This window comes from Synchiropus splendidus, chromosome 19 (assembly GCF_027744825.2).
Source record: "Synchiropus splendidus isolate RoL2022-P1 chromosome 19, RoL_Sspl_1.0, whole genome shotgun sequence".
Classification (NCBI taxonomy): Eukaryota; Metazoa; Chordata; class Actinopteri; order Syngnathiformes; family Callionymidae; genus Synchiropus; species Synchiropus splendidus.
Genome location: NC_071352.1, coordinates 17,160,459 through 17,177,219, shown reverse-complemented (window position 1 = coordinate 17,177,219; position 16,761 = coordinate 17,160,459). Strand labels below are relative to the sequence as shown.

The 16,761-nt window shown below is 47.9% G+C and overlaps 1 protein-coding gene across 3 annotated transcripts; it reads left to right on the top strand.

The window, feature by feature from the left end:
• Positions 1-233: 233 nt before the first annotated feature.
• On the top strand, positions 234-15,013 carry setd1a (SET domain containing 1A, histone lysine methyltransferase). 3 transcript variants are annotated; one of them, XM_053850925.1, is made up of 21 exons: positions 234-320; positions 2,104-2,248; positions 2,314-2,412; positions 2,671-2,941; positions 4,012-4,166; positions 5,015-5,256; positions 5,735-7,319; positions 7,470-8,453; positions 8,547-8,714; positions 8,829-8,913; positions 8,985-9,118; positions 9,434-9,461; positions 9,533-9,713; positions 10,036-10,073; positions 10,743-11,926; positions 12,076-12,430; positions 13,074-13,255; positions 13,375-13,485; positions 13,835-13,954; positions 14,028-14,165; positions 14,289-15,013. In XM_053850925.1, exons 2-21 carry the CDS (start codon positions 2,111-2,113, stop codon positions 14,460-14,462), a joined length of 6,372 nt encoding a protein of 2,123 aa, XP_053706900.1. In that variant the 5' UTR covers positions 234-320; positions 2,104-2,110; the 3' UTR covers positions 14,463-15,013. The 3 variants fall into 3 exon arrangements, with proteins under 3 accessions (XP_053706900.1, XP_053706901.1, XP_053706902.1); XM_053850926.1 differs by lacking the exon at positions 234-320 and adding an exon at positions 527-615; XM_053850927.1 differs by lacking the exons at positions 234-320; positions 2,104-2,248; positions 2,314-2,412; positions 2,671-2,941; positions 4,012-4,166 and adding an exon at positions 4,790-4,932.
• The last annotated feature ends 1,748 nt before the right edge of the window (positions 15,014-16,761 follow it).

The following is a 16,761-nucleotide window of genomic DNA, read 5'->3' as shown; positions in this document are numbered from 1 at the left end:
GTTGTTAACGATTTAACGCGCCAGTTTATTTTCATAAATCTCAATAAATGGCTGTTTTTGTTAGTTTGTCGGATAACCACTGCTTTAACTTTTAGTTCTTTATTTGTAATACGCAGATTCAACACATTTCAAGAACGGCTATATCATCGTTATTAAATGTGAACTTATGAGTTAAAATGTTGTCTCATTAAATGTAGTTGAAAATCATCACAATTATTCGATAACGATCTATCTGACATCTCGTAGTTTGGAGGAAAGTGCCAGGTGGAAATGTCTGGCTGCACTTACACAGACTGATGGAGAACAGGCGAGGCTCTGAGGTTGGTGTCGCGATGGCCGCTCTCTCCACAATGTTGCTATTTGTCCAGCAAAACAACGATTCTGAAGCCCGTAGAGACCACGTCATGCATCGACTAGTAACCGGAATGTTAGCGACCTTGACCCCGGCCGTCAATTTGGTCTGAGCTCCGAATCGGAGGGGTTGGTGTTTTTCTCGGCGTTAGTGTCCCGGGCCTGGCCTCGGCTGCGGGGAAGCGGGCAGTCGCTCCCTGGGACTTTGTGGTTGATATGTTGGCTCAAATCAGGTTAAAGGAGTTCCGGATAGTCACGACCGGTGTGAGTGTTGGTGCAAACCTGTTATCGGAGCTATTGGAAGGTTTAAAAGTGCAATGTTTGATTCTTGTATTGATGCTGCTGCTAGTTAGCATTAGCTATCGTACGCGCAAAAATGTTTCAGGAACCGATAGACGACAATTGGGCCAGACTGTGATCGTATTTGAAGTGCTGTATGATAACGGTTGTGAATACAACGTATTTGAATTTGCATAACTGTAGTATCTGCGTGTAGTTGCTGCTTAGCATTATGTTGTTAGCTTCTGCTAGCTGAACTAACTGCCAGTGACGTAACGATGCTCATTGTTTTGACAGCAGCAGCATCGCAGCGCCGCCGGAAACAGAGCCATTTATAATCCGGATTATTTACCATTTTCGCGCTTTCTGATCGCAGGTTACATTTTTGATAATGAGGTTTTGTTTGATCCCAGTTTTTTCATGCAATTTACTGCGGTATCCTCTGTGAAGCCAGCGAATGGGCATGAAATATTCTACATCATGGCTATATTATCGAGCAACCCCAAAGCCAGAGTGGCAACTCTACCGGCAGGACCTGCTCTGTTCTACCCTTGCACGTGCATGCAAAGCTTCCCTAACGAAGCAGGATAGGTGATTCGTCTGAGCTTGGTGCATGCAGCAGCTGTAGCTCAAGTAAAACTCCAGTGGATGGAGGGGCTTCAGGTCAGGTCTCATACTGCACCGTTGTGGTCAGTAAAGAATGATGTATGTCTCTGATGTCCTCGCCTTGCAAACTTAATTATCCACTTTGAAAAATAACAGTTGATGGCTGGACTAGTCTCACATGATTGTTGAAGTGTTCGGTGTAGTGATTTTATGCAACTCTTTACAAAGAAAAATGAAATTATGTACTTTCGTTATCTTAAATGTTTATTGCATAACAATTGAGGATGTTTTCTGGGTAAGGTCTTTATTTGAATTGCTATTATAAGACTGGACACAAACAGGATGTAGAGACGAATACTTGCCAATTTTAAGTTGATGACAATCTGAATTGTAAATATTTTCCCAAGGTAGTAGGTAAAGTTTTGCCTGAATCAGTAGTTTGTGGTTGTTGTTTATTGTTGTTGAACCATTTGTATTTAAGAAATGTTATTATAGAATGTTTCAAAAGAGGTGTCTTCCATGGATATTGAGAACAGGTTTTTATCTAATGCATAAATTTATGTGGATTATGATGTTGAACAGCATTTTAATCAGGTCAAGAAGTGATGGAAGAGTGAAGAGAGCAAATCAGTTTGTGAAGTGTGTTTCATGTGTCCAACATGTTCTGACGAGAGTTCCAATAATTCCCAGTAGAATTTCCTTTAAGTCCAAGGTTTCATTGGAATCTTCAATTAGACTATATATGAACTCACGACTATGATGTTATGTGTGTTTGGGCTTTAGAATTTCCTTAACTAGGCTCTCTTCTTGGTTTTTGCTGCTGCTGATACTGTGTCGTTGAGTTATTTTTTTTTTTCCATGTTTCAGTTATAGGATGGATGCGGACAGCGGGACAGAGTCACAAAAAGCCGTCAGTTTGCAGTGGAAGAGCTACAAGCTTGTCCAGGACCCAGTCATCCGACGGGCCACACAGAAGATTTACAGATATGATGGGGTCCACTTCAGCGTACCAGTACGTTCACCAGCTTGTTTTGTTGTTGAATGCTTGTTGTCACTTTGACCACTGTGCTTGTGCAGGACTCTGGGTTTCCACCGGTGGGTGATCTGCGGGACCCCAGGCCCCGTAGACTCTGGTCCAGGTACACTGAACTATCCCTGCCAGTGCCAAAGTTTAAGGTGAGAAGTTGCTCCGTAATAGGAATGACTTGTTTAGATGAAACAATATTTAAGGTGAAATGAAGGTGTTTGCTCTGCTGCTCTTCCCAAGTACAAAAAACAGTTCACACAAATGTGATTGTTGCAATTAACAAGTCCAAATGACATCATAAAGGTAGTCTGATCTAATTTCAAACTTAGCCCACAGCAGGGGGGTCCTGCTGCTGCACAATAAATCACCTAGCACTGACTCAAACTGTCTCTGTGCTGCCTCCTTAGCTGGACGAGTTCTATGTGGGTCCGATTCCCCTCAAGGAGGTGACATTTGCTCGACTCAATGACAACATTAAGGAGCCTTTTCTGGCCGAGATGTGTGCCAAGTTTGGAGAGGTGGAGGAGATGGAGATTCTGTTTCACCCCAAAACCAGGAAGCACTTGGGCCTGGCCCGGGTTTTGTTCACCAGCACCAGAGGGGCCAAGGATACGGTCAAGCAGCTGCACAACACCTCCGTCATGGGTAACATCATCCACGCTCAACTGGACATCAAAGGTAATGACACTGATCTGCATTTGAGCTATACTGAATGACTGAGAGTTGATATGGGATTATGTTCCTTCACACGATACAAACATCAATGTGCCATTAAGTATGTACCAGGAGAGAAAGAAAAGAAACTTTGCAACCATAGTTGACCTTTTTCTCAATTCTTTTTTAATTCTACTAACTTTCGCCACTTTTCAATTAACCCTTTTTGGCATCGTTCTCCTCCTGGAACTATTTTATAACTATCTGGATTGTTTTATTGTTCAGAATCAGAATCAAATTTATTGCCATGGTCAGTGGGGAGCCCACTGACTAGGAAAGTGCCTTGGAATAAAGTGCAACAAAAAACAAATAAAATAAAATAAATAGAATAACATAACAACAAGGCTGTTCACGAATTTAACAGTCTGACGGCTGAGGGAAAGAAGCTGTTCCTGTGACGGTAGGTTCTGGTCTGGATGGACCGTAGCCTCCTGCCAGAGGGAAGAGGAACAAACAGTCCATGTCCAGGGTGAGAAGGGTCGGCTCTGATCCGACCTGCACGTCTCAGGGTCCTAGAGGCATACAGGTCCCGAAGAGGTGGCAGGCTGCAACACATCTCCATCTGAGATGAGCCCGATGATGGTGGTGTCATCCGCAAACTTGATCAGCTTCACGGACTCGTGGCTGGAGGTGCAGCAGATAGTGTACAGAGAGAAGAGCCATGGAGAGAAAACACAGCCCTGAGGAGACCCGATGTTGAGGGTCCGAGTGTTGGAGACAGTCGTCCACAGCCGCACACGCTGACTCCGGCTGGTCAGGAAGTCTGTCATCCATCTGCAGAGGGAGTCAGGCACGTCCAGCTGGCGAAGCTTGTCTTCAAGCAGAGCTGGAAGAATTGTGTTAAAGGCAGAGCTGAAGTCCACAAACAGGATCCTGGCATAGGTTCCTGGGCAGTTCAGATGCTCCAGAACGAAATGAAGGGCCTGGTTCACTGCATCGTCTACAGATCTGTTGGCTCTGTAGGCAAACTGCAATGAGTCTGGGTCATACTTGAATGTTTCCTTTAACCACAGATTGTTTTTGTTTGTGTCCAGGCCAGCAGAGGCAGAAGTATTATGACCTGATAGTAAATGGGTCCTACACTCCTCAAACGGTTCCACTGGGAGGCAAAGCTCTGACTGACAGAGTACAGCCTAAGACGCCGACGCAGCCACAGCCGCAGCCACAGCCGCAGCCGCAGCCTGACACGGTCAGTACTCCACACTCAAGCTTCTAATCAAACAGGTGTGACACTGAAGGAGGGTTTAAAGGGTCACTGACATGCATCTGGAACATGCGTCTACTGAGGTGCTTCTGTAGAATTGCAAAGCTAAATTAGTGAAAAACTACTTGAAAGTGAATCAGAGCCAGCGCCTGCACTGGAGTGTTTTGGCCTGAGAGTTCGCCTCATACCGGCTCTGAGACCGACTGCAATAGCCACGGTTTTCAAGCGTGAACAAACAGGAACAAATCAAAGAGGTAATGAGAAGTAGCTGTGTCAAAACTCGTCCTGTGCACGTCCATTTTCTCCCTTGCGTAATCTATATTTTGTATTGTTGAGTAAAACCCCCCGTTAATCTGTTACCCCGAAAATTTGTTAGGTTTTTTTGTGTACACAGAATGAAAATAGTATTTCTTCTTTTTAATTATGCATTGGTGGATGTTGATGTCGGTGACTCTTTAAGGCTGAGTTTGGTGTGTGAAATCAGCTTTGCTCATGAATTGTATTAGAAACATGTTAAATAGGTGCTCTTTCACCAAATCGATGCTAATGTTGAATAATTTTAAAAGAAGCAGGAGGAAATGGTACCAGATGTGGACAGCACCTCACTCAGAACAGGAAGCAGATGCACAGGAGAACTAGTTCTAGTGCCCAACCACGTTCAGATGATCCATATGTGACTAAGAGGAGGACAGACTGTTGAGTTAGTGAATTGATCTGTTACAGCATGTGTGTTTACAGGCAGACTGACAGGGTAGGTATTGGACCAGAGTAACACGTGGTCATGATGCTTTCTATGGGATCAGGGAAGTGATTTCTCTTTTTTTCTTCCATAGTCTTCAGAGATCCGGCGACGGCTCTCCAGTGAACTGGCAGCGTTGACGGCAGGGGTCCAGCAGGCCCTTTCCACAGGAAACATCACTCCGTGCTCTGCCGACACCGGATTTAATGAGCCTCCGCCCAGCCTTGCTGGAGCCTTCACCCCTGGGTCTTCTGTGTCCTCTCAAGGAGGCGGAACACCGTACAGTTCAAGATCCGGGACGCCCTTCTCACAGGACTCTGGCTACAGCGGACCGAGGTATGTAGAGTGCTGGATATGAACATGAACATGATTGCACGTTTTTTAACTAGACTTGGAACTTTGGGTATCAACTAAACAATGAGTAGTTTTGCACGATGGAGTTTGAATTCCTGAGATTATTTTGCATTCCTACATGAGTCAAACGTGTGAAACAACATGAAAATAGTGTCTGGCTTTTGTACTGTAAGACTGCAATGACTCGCCGATATTGAAGTGAGCGCAGACTGGCTGATAGGTCGACTCATTCATCATCGTTCTCTTAGCTCAATAAAAAGAGAAATGACAGCTTATACATATATTTCCTTCTGTTTACAACACCACTGTTAGACCTCGTGTCATGTTTGTCAACTTGTACACATCGTATGCTGACGAGTCGACTAACCATTAAGGTAGTCGATGACTCGTCGACTAATAAAATAATCCATAGTTGCAGCCCTACTTGAGAGACTCTAATGCCGCCCCCACCCTCTCCTAGGCACAGCAGCTACAACACGGGCAGCGGTTACCCTCCTCAGGACATGCTGCCTTCTTCCTCCTCTTCGTCTGCTGTCTCCTCGACGGTCGGAGGATACAAAGCTTCTCGCTACTCTGAGGATGCACAGGAACCGTCTGTATACATCCGTGGCCGACCACTGTACCCCCCTACCACCTCGTACCGTCCAAATGAGCCACCATGCTATCCCCCGTACCCAAATGTCGGTGGACCTCACCCAGGCCATCCCCTTTCCATGCCACCGCCCCCTCTATCATCCCATTATGACCCTCAGCCCCTGTCAGACAGGGAACGAGACAGAGACTCTGGGGGGCGCTATGGAGCTGGGGCCATTGGCTCCAGGCGGTCCTCCTACCATCAGCAGGAAACTAACTCCAAGTACCACTCTCACCACTCCCACCATCACTCTGACCGGCGGGAGGAGAGAGGCCACCGGCGTGACAGTCAGGGGTCCCGGTCAGGTGAGCACAGACACCGTAATCACCACCACTCACACAATCATCACAGCAGCAGCCGGCGGCGGAGCAGCCACGACAGAGACAGAGATCGGGACCGGGACAGAGAACGGGATGGCGACTTCTCAAACACGGACCCCCGATACAGCTCCAACACTTACCGCTCGTCCTCCAACAGCATGTCGCCGCCACCCTCATCTTACTCCTCCTACGCATCCTCCAAAGACCCCGCCCCTCCTCAGGGAATAGATGCTCATCCAGGTGCCACTGGCAGTGCGGAGCGAGGCGCTGACAAGGACTACCATCACAGCACTCTGGCGCCGCCTCCCCCACCGCCTCCCCTCCCTCCAGCATCCGTCATCGCAGCAGCTGTAGCAGAGTCGATAGATTTCAACCAAGAGAGTCCGCCACAGGAGGAGACGTGGACGAAACCAAAACGCCGTCCCAGCACACCACCTGCGCCACCAAAATCTCCACCACCACCATCCTCTCCAACACACCCCTCCATCACCTCCTCCCTCTCCCCTTCTTCTACCTCGCTCCTCCACCACCCGCCTTCTCCCCCAAACTCCCCGCCAGGCGCCTTACGAGAGTCCTCCTCGCCTGAGCCGGACTCGACCAATGAAAGTTTACCATTCGTCTACCACAGCAGCAGCTTGGACTCACGTATTGAAATGCTTCTGAAGGAGCAGAAGGCCAAGTTCTCCTTCCTGGCATCGGATGAGGAGGACGAGGAGGACCGGAAGGCTGAGAAGCAGCGTGGCTTGCGGGAAGGAGGGCAAGCGGCAAGGTCAAGCGATAAAAATACTGAGCACAAGAACGCTAACCAGCCTGGGGAGGAGAAGGAACACCGGAGGAAGGCAGAGAGAGAGGACCACAAGGGTAGGAAACGAGGAAAAGGTGGGGAAGGTCGGAAGACTCCGCCGTTACCTGCAGCAACTGCACCTTCGTCATCCATCTACTCGCCTCATGTACCACCACCAGAGGACACTCTGCCTCCCCCTGTGCATGCTGGGCCAGAAGTTCCCCAGGAGGAATCTTCACAGTCTTCGGGTGCTGACTCACGGAGCCGGGCGGAGGATCTCGCACCCCCGTACAATGGACAGAGTCAGGTAAGACCCTGGACTCGACATGAAGTCACCTTTAAAATCTGTGTCAAAAATTCCTTGTTTAATTACTTGTGTTGAGATTTCATATGCTGACAATGGTTTTGACGTATTTCGGGAAAACACCTCTAACAAAGCTTAAAACCTCTGTTCCAGTCGTCGCCTCATTCATCTGGGGAGGACATGGAGATCTCTGATGAGGAGGAGGTCGAGGAAGGGGAGATGACAGCAGCGACCACCCACCCGCCTGCTGCCACTTCCAGCTCCTCACCATCCTCCTCCCAACTAACACAATCGAAGGACCCCTCCTCATCCCCCTTGCCCCTCTCTGACTCTGCACAGCACTTTGGCTCCTCCATGCACCCTGCCATACCCTCCTACCCACCACACCTTCCTCCCCCTCCCCCTCCTGGTTACTCCCTGCAGCCACCACCACCTCCAGGGATCCCACCTCTACCTCACATGGAGCTACACCCTGAGTACCCCCCTCCGATGCCCCACCACATGTATGACTACGCGGCTTCCATGGAGCTGATGAACCAGTACAGCGGGGGCGCTCCCATGTCCTTCCAGATGCAAACTCACATGCTCAGTCGCCTGCAACAGCTGCGCATGTCCTCATCGAATGGCACCACAGGACCTGGCGAGGCTGCGACAGGGGACTACTCCTCGTACCATCTTCACACAGTGCCACATCCCCCGACACACCACCCCTACATGGACCAAGAGGGCAGTGGGGCAAGTTCACGCTTTGACCAAGACCATAGATACATGCATCCTCACATAACATACCAGTACCCCGACCCACACAACAATCAAATCCCTCCTCCACACCACAGCATCCCACCGCCTCACACAGGCTGGCCCCCGCAGATCATCCCCCCTCACTTCCCCTCCTACATGCCTCCACCTGGCTATAGCACCGTGCTTTCTGGGGAGGGCGAAACCTTCAGGGCACCGGGTGAAGAGGTGCCAGTGCTCCCAGAGAACCCACATGAGGCCACAGTGCAGATGGTTCTAGCCACACTGATCCAGGAAATGAAGAACATCATGCAGAGAGACCTGAACCGCAAGATGGTGGAGAACATCGCCTTTGCTACGTTTGACGAGTGGTGGGACAGGAAGGAGACCAAGGCCAAGGTGAGTGGGCCACCATCGATAGCTGTGGTTTTGTAAGTAGATCTTTTTTGTCAGCTGCTGCTGTGAACTGACTTCATTTGTCCTGCTCCTCAGCCGTTCCAGACGATGGTCCGTGGCGTCTCCGCTCTACGTGAAGATGAGAAGAAAGAGGAGAAGGTCAACCGGCCTCGGGAGCCCCTCACATCACTGGTGGACTGGGCCAAGAGTGGAGGCATGGAGGGATTCTCCCTTCGTGGAACTCTGAGACTTCCATCATTCAAGGTACAAAAAAATATATATACACAGTATATGTAATAAAAATATATTTAAAAAAATGAACATGCTGTATACATGCCACATACATGTCAGATGCTTATGACGTGTTTGTGTGTGCAGGTGAAGAGGAAAGAACCACAAGAGCTGGACCATGAAGATATGAAGCGGTCACGACCCTCCACCCCTCCAGACGAGGACGATGAAGGTTTGCGTTGTGCTCCATTTGTGTTTCAGTCTTTGTGATCGCTGCCGAATTAACTCACGCTCTGGTTTCAGCTGGCAGAATTGCCGAGGCGGACAGACGAGCTGAGCGAGACAGTAAGAGGAGGAAAAAGAAGCCAAGAACTCGCAAACCGTGGGAGCTGGATAGTGAAGGGGAGGAGACCTCAGACGGCTCTTCCTCGGAAAAGGTGCCTGCTTCTTATTTATTTTCATTTGCGAGGTTCATTTGGACTCCAAAGACAGAAAAACAATGACTGGCAGTGTCCACTTGTTTTCATAAGTTGTCACCAAGAAGATGAGCTTGAGATTATTTCAATTTAATGCATTGCCTAATATCCAATATATACCACGATGGGAACTCAATTCGCCGAAAAAGACTTAGTAGTGGTGCAAAGTTTTGTGTTGAAGTCGATTTTAAATATAAAAATTCCTGCAGTTTGACCTCCCTCCGCTAGGTGACACTGTTTCACCTCGTTAATTTGTGTTCTTGCTGTGTTCTGCAGGATGAGGACAGTGGGAAGGAGTCAGATGGTGAGTATAATTCCTTGTGTGATTTTGTTTGACCAAATAAATGAAACGTAACAACATGTCTTCACTTCCAGATGCCATCAGTGCGGACAGCGACAACGAGAGTCTCTCCTCGTCCTCAGAGGAATCATCTTCATCGGGGTCGTCGTCCTCATCGTCGTCTTCGTCTGAGGATGAAGATGAAACAGAGCGGGTTGATAGTGAGGGCTTGGACACGATGGACGACTCAACCATGGACAGCACCAAGGAGGACAAGTGAGTCAGAGTAATTTTGTCGTCAATAACCAAAAAGGTTTTTAAATCATTGTTAATTTTTGTTGAATGAAGTTCAAGTGTGGACTTAATGGCACTTAGGCAGTCTGTGATGTCATAGTCAAAATCTGTAAAATAATCTTTAGCTAGTGAGCTCATTGGAAATGTGAATAAAATAGTATTAATAATTGATTTTTTTTTTTAATTAATAATAGTGTTTCTCATCATGCAAGGTTGGCTCATTCATCTGTAAAATTTGTATTTTTCTCTGTTCTTTATTGGCTTTGTTCGGACCTAAAATTTGTTTCCACTTCTGTTTGTTCAGGGAACACGGGGGTGTCTCTAAGGCAGAGGTTCGAGCAGGTACGTTAAACAGTTGTGCTTTTGTTGTGCATTTGTTTTCCATCTGAAGATAACCAGTTGAGATAGGTTGTTTTGTTACAAGCCCAGAAACTGAATTTTTTTGTCGTTTTAAAAAAAAAATGAAAAGTGAAAAAAACACTAAGATGAGAAGCTCTTCAGTCACTCTCCTCTGTGGTTTATTTATATTTCAGTTGGAGGATCAGGGATCAGTTTTAGTATGAGGAAGATAACAGCAGAGGCAGCTGAGACACAGGAAGCATTTGTCAACAACATCAAGGAGGAAATGGTGTTTGTGGTTGTGCCTGCCTCCCTGACTCTGTTCGTGACAGTGAATAGTGAACCCTCCGATTAATACTGATATTTTTTTGTAATTGTCAAAGTGATTGCACCAAGCTGTCATCTCAGAGTTATTGAGAAACATTCTGTTGCCCACAGGAATTCTGGTCTGGTCAAAAGCCAAGGTTTACTTCATTCAATGATTCTTAGGAACCACCATTTTACATCAGTTTACTGAGAACTCTTACGCAGATGTTGTTCAGGTTTTGAAAAAGACATTGGGTCAAATCTTTCAGCGGGGAGAATGTTGTTTTGCCCTCCAAATCATCGTGAGTGAGCAACACAAAAATCATCACTAGAACCTAACTGTGACCTCGCAAAACTGGTTTTCAGGTGACGTCAAAGTGGATACTACACTGTCCAAGCGCCCCCCGTCTCCACCGTACCCTCGTCCCTCCTCCCCTGTTGTCCTCGTTCCTCCACTCAAAAAGCGCAAGAAGACAGTCTCTTTCTCCACGGAGGAGAGCGAACAAACAAGCAAAGCCTTGCTGCCGACCATCCCTCTCTCTCCGTCACTGCCCCAGCACGTAGTGGACGGTCGCCTCACCTCTCCCAGCTCCACTGCGCAGGCAGCTCGGCCCTCGCAAGGAATCCAGCTGCTCCCCTTTGCCTCCAAACCCGGCGAAGGCAACGCCCTCATTGTGCCACCACCGGACCGCTTCCAAGACTCGAGTGATTCAAAGAAGTCTGGTCCTCCTCAGGTCCCTCTGGTCAAGTCCCCAGGCAAGCGGGGAGCCGGCCAGAAACCCACCTCCCCTCCTGTCATGGTGTGTCGCACTGTGCAGAACCTGCCTTTGGACCATGCCTCTATGTGCAGAATGGCTTACGAGGAGGTCCCACAGAGCTCCAGCAAACGTTCCAAAGGAAGAACTCGGACGTCCTCGTGTCAGTCCCTCAAAGAGGAAGACGAGGATGAAGAGCAGCGGCTCCGCGAGCAGCTGGGAGCTTCATCGCTCCTGCAGCTGGCTGCCACGTCCACAGCCGACCTGTCCGTGCTGGCTGACGTGGCCTTGAAGATGGACCCAGAAGCCGGCGACTCTGAGGAAACAGAAACATCTGATGAGGCAGAGGAGCAGAAGATGGAAGGGAGTCTCTATTCTCCTGAGAAGCTGTCTTTGTTCATGAGTCCGGAGTCCATGACTGTATTTGTCGAGCACAACTACTGCAAAGTGCCCGTCCTCTCCGGGCCACCCAGTGCCAAAAGAACTTCCTCCAAACTAGACTCATCTGTCCTGCTTCCAGCAGACCTCAACACAATATCTGGTGTTCTGGAAGCCCCTGAGGAGGTCATTGAGGAGGCACAGTTGCCTAGAGTGGACGCAGGAGACTTCACGACTGGAGGTCTGGACTCCGAGAACTCGGCTCTTGTGGCTCCGCCCTCTTTCAAGAAGAAGAAACTCGGAGGAAAGGAAGTGGAGCAAGACAAGAGCAAGAAGTGGAGGAGTAAAGACAAGGAGAACCTGGAGGTCCAACACACCAAGAAGCAGAAGGAGGAGACGAGGAAGAGGAAGCATGACGTAAGTGCGACACTGCACCTCAATGATCCAGTTGTAGTTGTAGTTTGTCCTTTCTTTTCAAACTGAGCCACTCTCTCACAATTTAGTGATACAGAGCCCGGCAAACAGGACGTTTGATAACCAGCAGTAACTCTTGAATCTGTTTGCAGGACTCAGACTTGGAGGAGGAAGTGGACGTGGAGGAGCTGGAGTCCGGTGAGCTGTCGAGCTCAGACTCTGACGACGAAGTGGTGGAGGAGGTGCGGAAGAGCGAGCGCCTGTTCCTTCAGGAGGCCGGAGTCACGTCGTCGCATCGGCCGTCCAAACCTGCACCGGCCCCCGAGCCGAAGCCTGTCACGTTTGAGAACCGCAGCGAGTACGAGCAGATGACCATCCTGTACGATATCTGGAACTCCGGTCTGGATGGAGAAGACCTGGCGCTGCTGAGGAAGACGTACGAGAAGCTGCTGCAGGACGACCACACGTCCGACTGGCTCAATGACACCCACTGGGTCAACCACACCAATATCCTTTCAAGGCTATTTTTATTTGAAATTTCTAAGAACTGTAGGCACAGTTACAAGCACAATACCTTGGAGGAAATAGATTGCAAAGATTAGAAACAACTTATTTTTTTCTTTCAGTTGTTTTTAAAGATTTTTATTTTATTACCGTGAACTTTTTTTTTTTTTTCGTCATTGCCCATCCTGCCCCCATTTTTCTGTCAATGTCGGACGAGCAACTTTGTCTTCCCGCCACGGGCGAGTGCGGACACTGCAGGAAATGACAAATGAATTATTGCTGGCCAAAAGTGCAGCTGAGGGCTGACGCCTTCAGGAAACCAAAACACTGGATCCCTGACCTTGCAAGCTGCAAGACCAGCTTCGCTTGTTTCGATTCTTGATTTGATCGAAAACTCCCCACAAAATGTATTTGGCCTCCGTTTTTTCTTAAAAGCAAATATTGGAAACTAGATACAATGAATCTCCTCAAATATGCTTCGGGTTAGTGGAGTAAATGTCCTTTCACACAGTAACGATGCAGCGCAGGTTGAGAACCAAATGTCGACCCAAGCTTTCAGTAGATAAGAAATGTTTGGTTATCAGTTTGAGTTGACCTCTGCAAGGAAGTTCATATCAGTTTGTTGACCTTGACCTCTGAGCTCCACTCACCAATTTGCCGAACCCGCGGCGGAAGAAGAAGAGCACAGACAGGCAGCTACGCGAGCATGTGACAGGATGCGCCCGGAGCGAGGGCTACTACGCCATCAGCCGCAAAGAGAAGGACGTGTACCTGGACCTGGACCTGCCCGAGCAGGTCATCCGGGAGGTGGAGAACGTAGACAGCTCGGTGAGTTCTGGGACGAGCGGAGATGCAGCGACCATCTCATCTCGTCTCAGTCAAGATGCCCAGTCGACATTGAAAGGTCAAAGTTCAGCTCCTGAGCGCTGCAGTCCTTCTGATCGCAGGGAACAAACCGGTTGCTGTCGGAGAGGCGGTCAGAGCAGCGCCGCCTCCTCACCGTCATCGGGACACCGGCTGTCATGGACTCTGACCTGCTCAAGCTCAACCAGCTGAAGGTACGAGGGGAAGTGACTGGCACCACCTACTGATGTTTGTACTGCATGAGTGATGCTTGTGGGACAGATTTTTTTTTCGATGTAGCTATCAACACATCAATGCTGCGCCCTTCTTCCTTGTCTTCTTCATTTACCTCATCTTCCTCCTCCTGCTCCTCTTTGTCTTACTAATTCCCCCTCTTCCTCCTCCTGTTTTTCTTCTTCCTCTTTTATTCTTCTCTTCTCCCACTCGCTCGTCTTCTTTATCCTCTTCCTCCTCGTTTTCTTCTTCTTCTTCCTCCTCATCGTCTTTGCCTGCCATCACTTCCTCACCATCCGTTTTGCTGACTGTGCGACTGTGGTTGTGTAGTTCCGTAAGAAGAGGCTGCGGTTCGGCCGCAGCAGGATTCACGAGTGGGGCTTGTTCGCCATGGAGGCTATCGCCGCTGACGAGATGGTCATTGAGTACGTGGGCCAGAACATCAGACAGGTAGGCTGGTTGCCGTGGCAACTCCTGGACGGCACCTTGACAAGTCCTCACCTGGGCTGGCGTGTGTTGACAGATGGTGGCGGACAACCGCGAGAAGCGCTATGCTCAGCAGGGCATCGGCAGCAGCTACCTGTTCAGAGTGGACCACGACACCATCATCGATGCCACCAAGTGTGGGAACCTGGCGCGCTTCATCAACCACTGCTGCACGGTCAGTCACGCGCGCACACGCACACGCACACGCACACGCACACGCACACGCACACACACCTACACTTCAGCACCTTCATTGATCCTGGGGGTTGCAATCTTCTGCTCTGCTCTGCTCCTGCAGCCCAACTGCTACGCCAAGGTGATCACCATCGAGTCCCAGAAGAAGATCGTCATCTACTCCAAGCAGCCCATCGCAGCCAACGAGGAGATCACCTACGACTACAAGTTCCCCCTGGAGGACAACAAGATCCCCTGTCTGTGCGGGACAGAGAACTGCAGGGGGACGCTGAACTAGTGGGACTTCCCCACCCCCCCCCCGGCCCGGTGCTTGTGTGGCCAGGTGACACACCCTTGCACTTTCCACAGCCTCACACCACTTCCACGCAAGCAGTTGCATAAGCCCATCTGTGTAACCGGACATGTTGGCACCAAGAGAGGGGTGAGGAGGGAGGAGAGCTGGGCTCCTCCCACTTCCCTTCCACAGCAGTATTGTTTTCTTAACCAAATTGTTCCATTCATAAGTTCAGTAGGAATACAGAAGTGGACGTCTCTCCGCCGGGATCTGAAGCCCCTCGCTGGCTTCAGTTTTTACCTTTCCGTGGTTTCCAACATGGAATATTTCTGTCATCCGGGTGGTTCTGTTGCTGTAGCAACTCGGTCAACAACCCTGTCACTCTTTGGTCATTGCCCCCCTCCTTCTACAAATTCAAGTTTATTTTTCTACGTATAGTTTTATTGTCACAGTTCATTTCCTCTGTAATTTCTTTGAAGTGTTCCTGGAATGTTTGCACTTTGTTTTTGACAGATTTACTTTTTTTTTTTTTTTTTAGTTCTCCTTCAGTTTTACTCATCAAGTCTTGACTCTGAAGCCAAATTCTTGTGTTGGAAATAAGGCAAGTTTATAGAGTAAAAATGTAAGGAAATGATCATCTGGATCTTTATCAATATAAGAAACAAATTCAGCCAAGGTGTTATGGCTACATTACAGTGCAGTTCCTGGAGTCAAGGTGACGGCAACTTGTCCTCTAAAGATTTTCAACAACTACAACAACAACAAAAGAAAACGACTAAAAAGGTTTTTAACTTCAAAGCTTTAATGTGTTTTTTACATCGGCCCCTCGGAACATTATTCTTCCCTTTTCATTTCCATTTTCGTAATTTTGATTCATCCAAATTTTACTTTGGAAAAAAAAAATCAAATTTCTAGTCAACTCTGTCAGCCCCTCTAATGTATCTGACATTTTATAACAGACATTTAAAGAAATGTTACATTTCCATTTTCAGCTTGTGTCTTGGTCAGTCTGTCAGTCCGGCCCGCTCGTGCTGCAACACTCCGCCCCTCTGTTTCATGCTTTTATTTTGTAGTAGCAGGAGAGAGCGCCTGCCGCCTCTCGACTACGAGATTTTAACTGATGAGAAGTTTAACGTGTGTAAATAACGTCGGTGTTTGTTTCTCGTAGAAACACACTGATCAGGATGTAAATATGTCTTTCCTCCCGCCGACGTGGAGTCGTGTACAGATACTTCCACTCACTTATTTTTTATCGTTTGTTTCTCCTCTGATCGGACGATTGTTTTAATATTATTTCTCTTGTATCGATGCGTCAGACCCTTTATCGATGGTGCAGTAAAATATTTTTTAAATACACATGCCTCCTGGTCTGTTGTTACTTCTCACTCCAAATACTAGTGTCATCACTACACAAGCTACTTTTGAGTACTACAATTAATGCTGCTCAATGTTCAGCAAGCAATAGTTTCAATAATACTACTACTTTCTGAACCAATACTAAGATTATCATTGAACTACTTGAATAAAATCTGATGTTTTTAGTACCACTGAGTTATTAGTTATTAGCAGTACTATTACCATGACAAAAACCTATATTATATTCAGTACTAGATATGACTGTTTATTACTATTATCAATACTGCATATGGTGTTGCTTGACTCACTTCTTCAGATACTGTTACAACTATCAATACTTTCATTAATTAATGCTAGTACTGCCAGTAATCCAACTACTACTACTTTGATCACTAGTGCCATGACTACTGTCATTACTTATTCCATAGCAATACCGTTATGCTATGATCACCTCTCGTACTTCTTCCACTCAGACCAGTTCAACTGCTACAACATAGTGGCAGTATTAGTTCTACTACTTATACTTCTACTTATCATGTACTATTACTGCTGTCTGTTACACATTCCTGTAATAGTCCACTCGTCTGGTGGTGGCTGGTACACTATCACATCTTCACATCACATCACATGCAGCTGTTTGTCATAGGCCGCGGGGGCACCAGACATTCCTCACCCCAGAAACCTCCCTGCACTACATGTGGTACTACTGTAGCCTCTCTCACTTCCACCCTCCAGTTGAAATACTCCAACTGATACTGCTGCTAGTATTACTTTACCACAACTTTTATTTCTTCTCTGATTACTTTCATGTCTGCTACCAGAAGTACCACCACCATGTCTACTACACCAGAGCCGTGTGTACTGGCTTCACCTCAGTGAGTATCACTGCTACCACTGTGTCTGCCTCACGACCTCCCTGACCGGGTCGTGATGGGGCTCCACCATT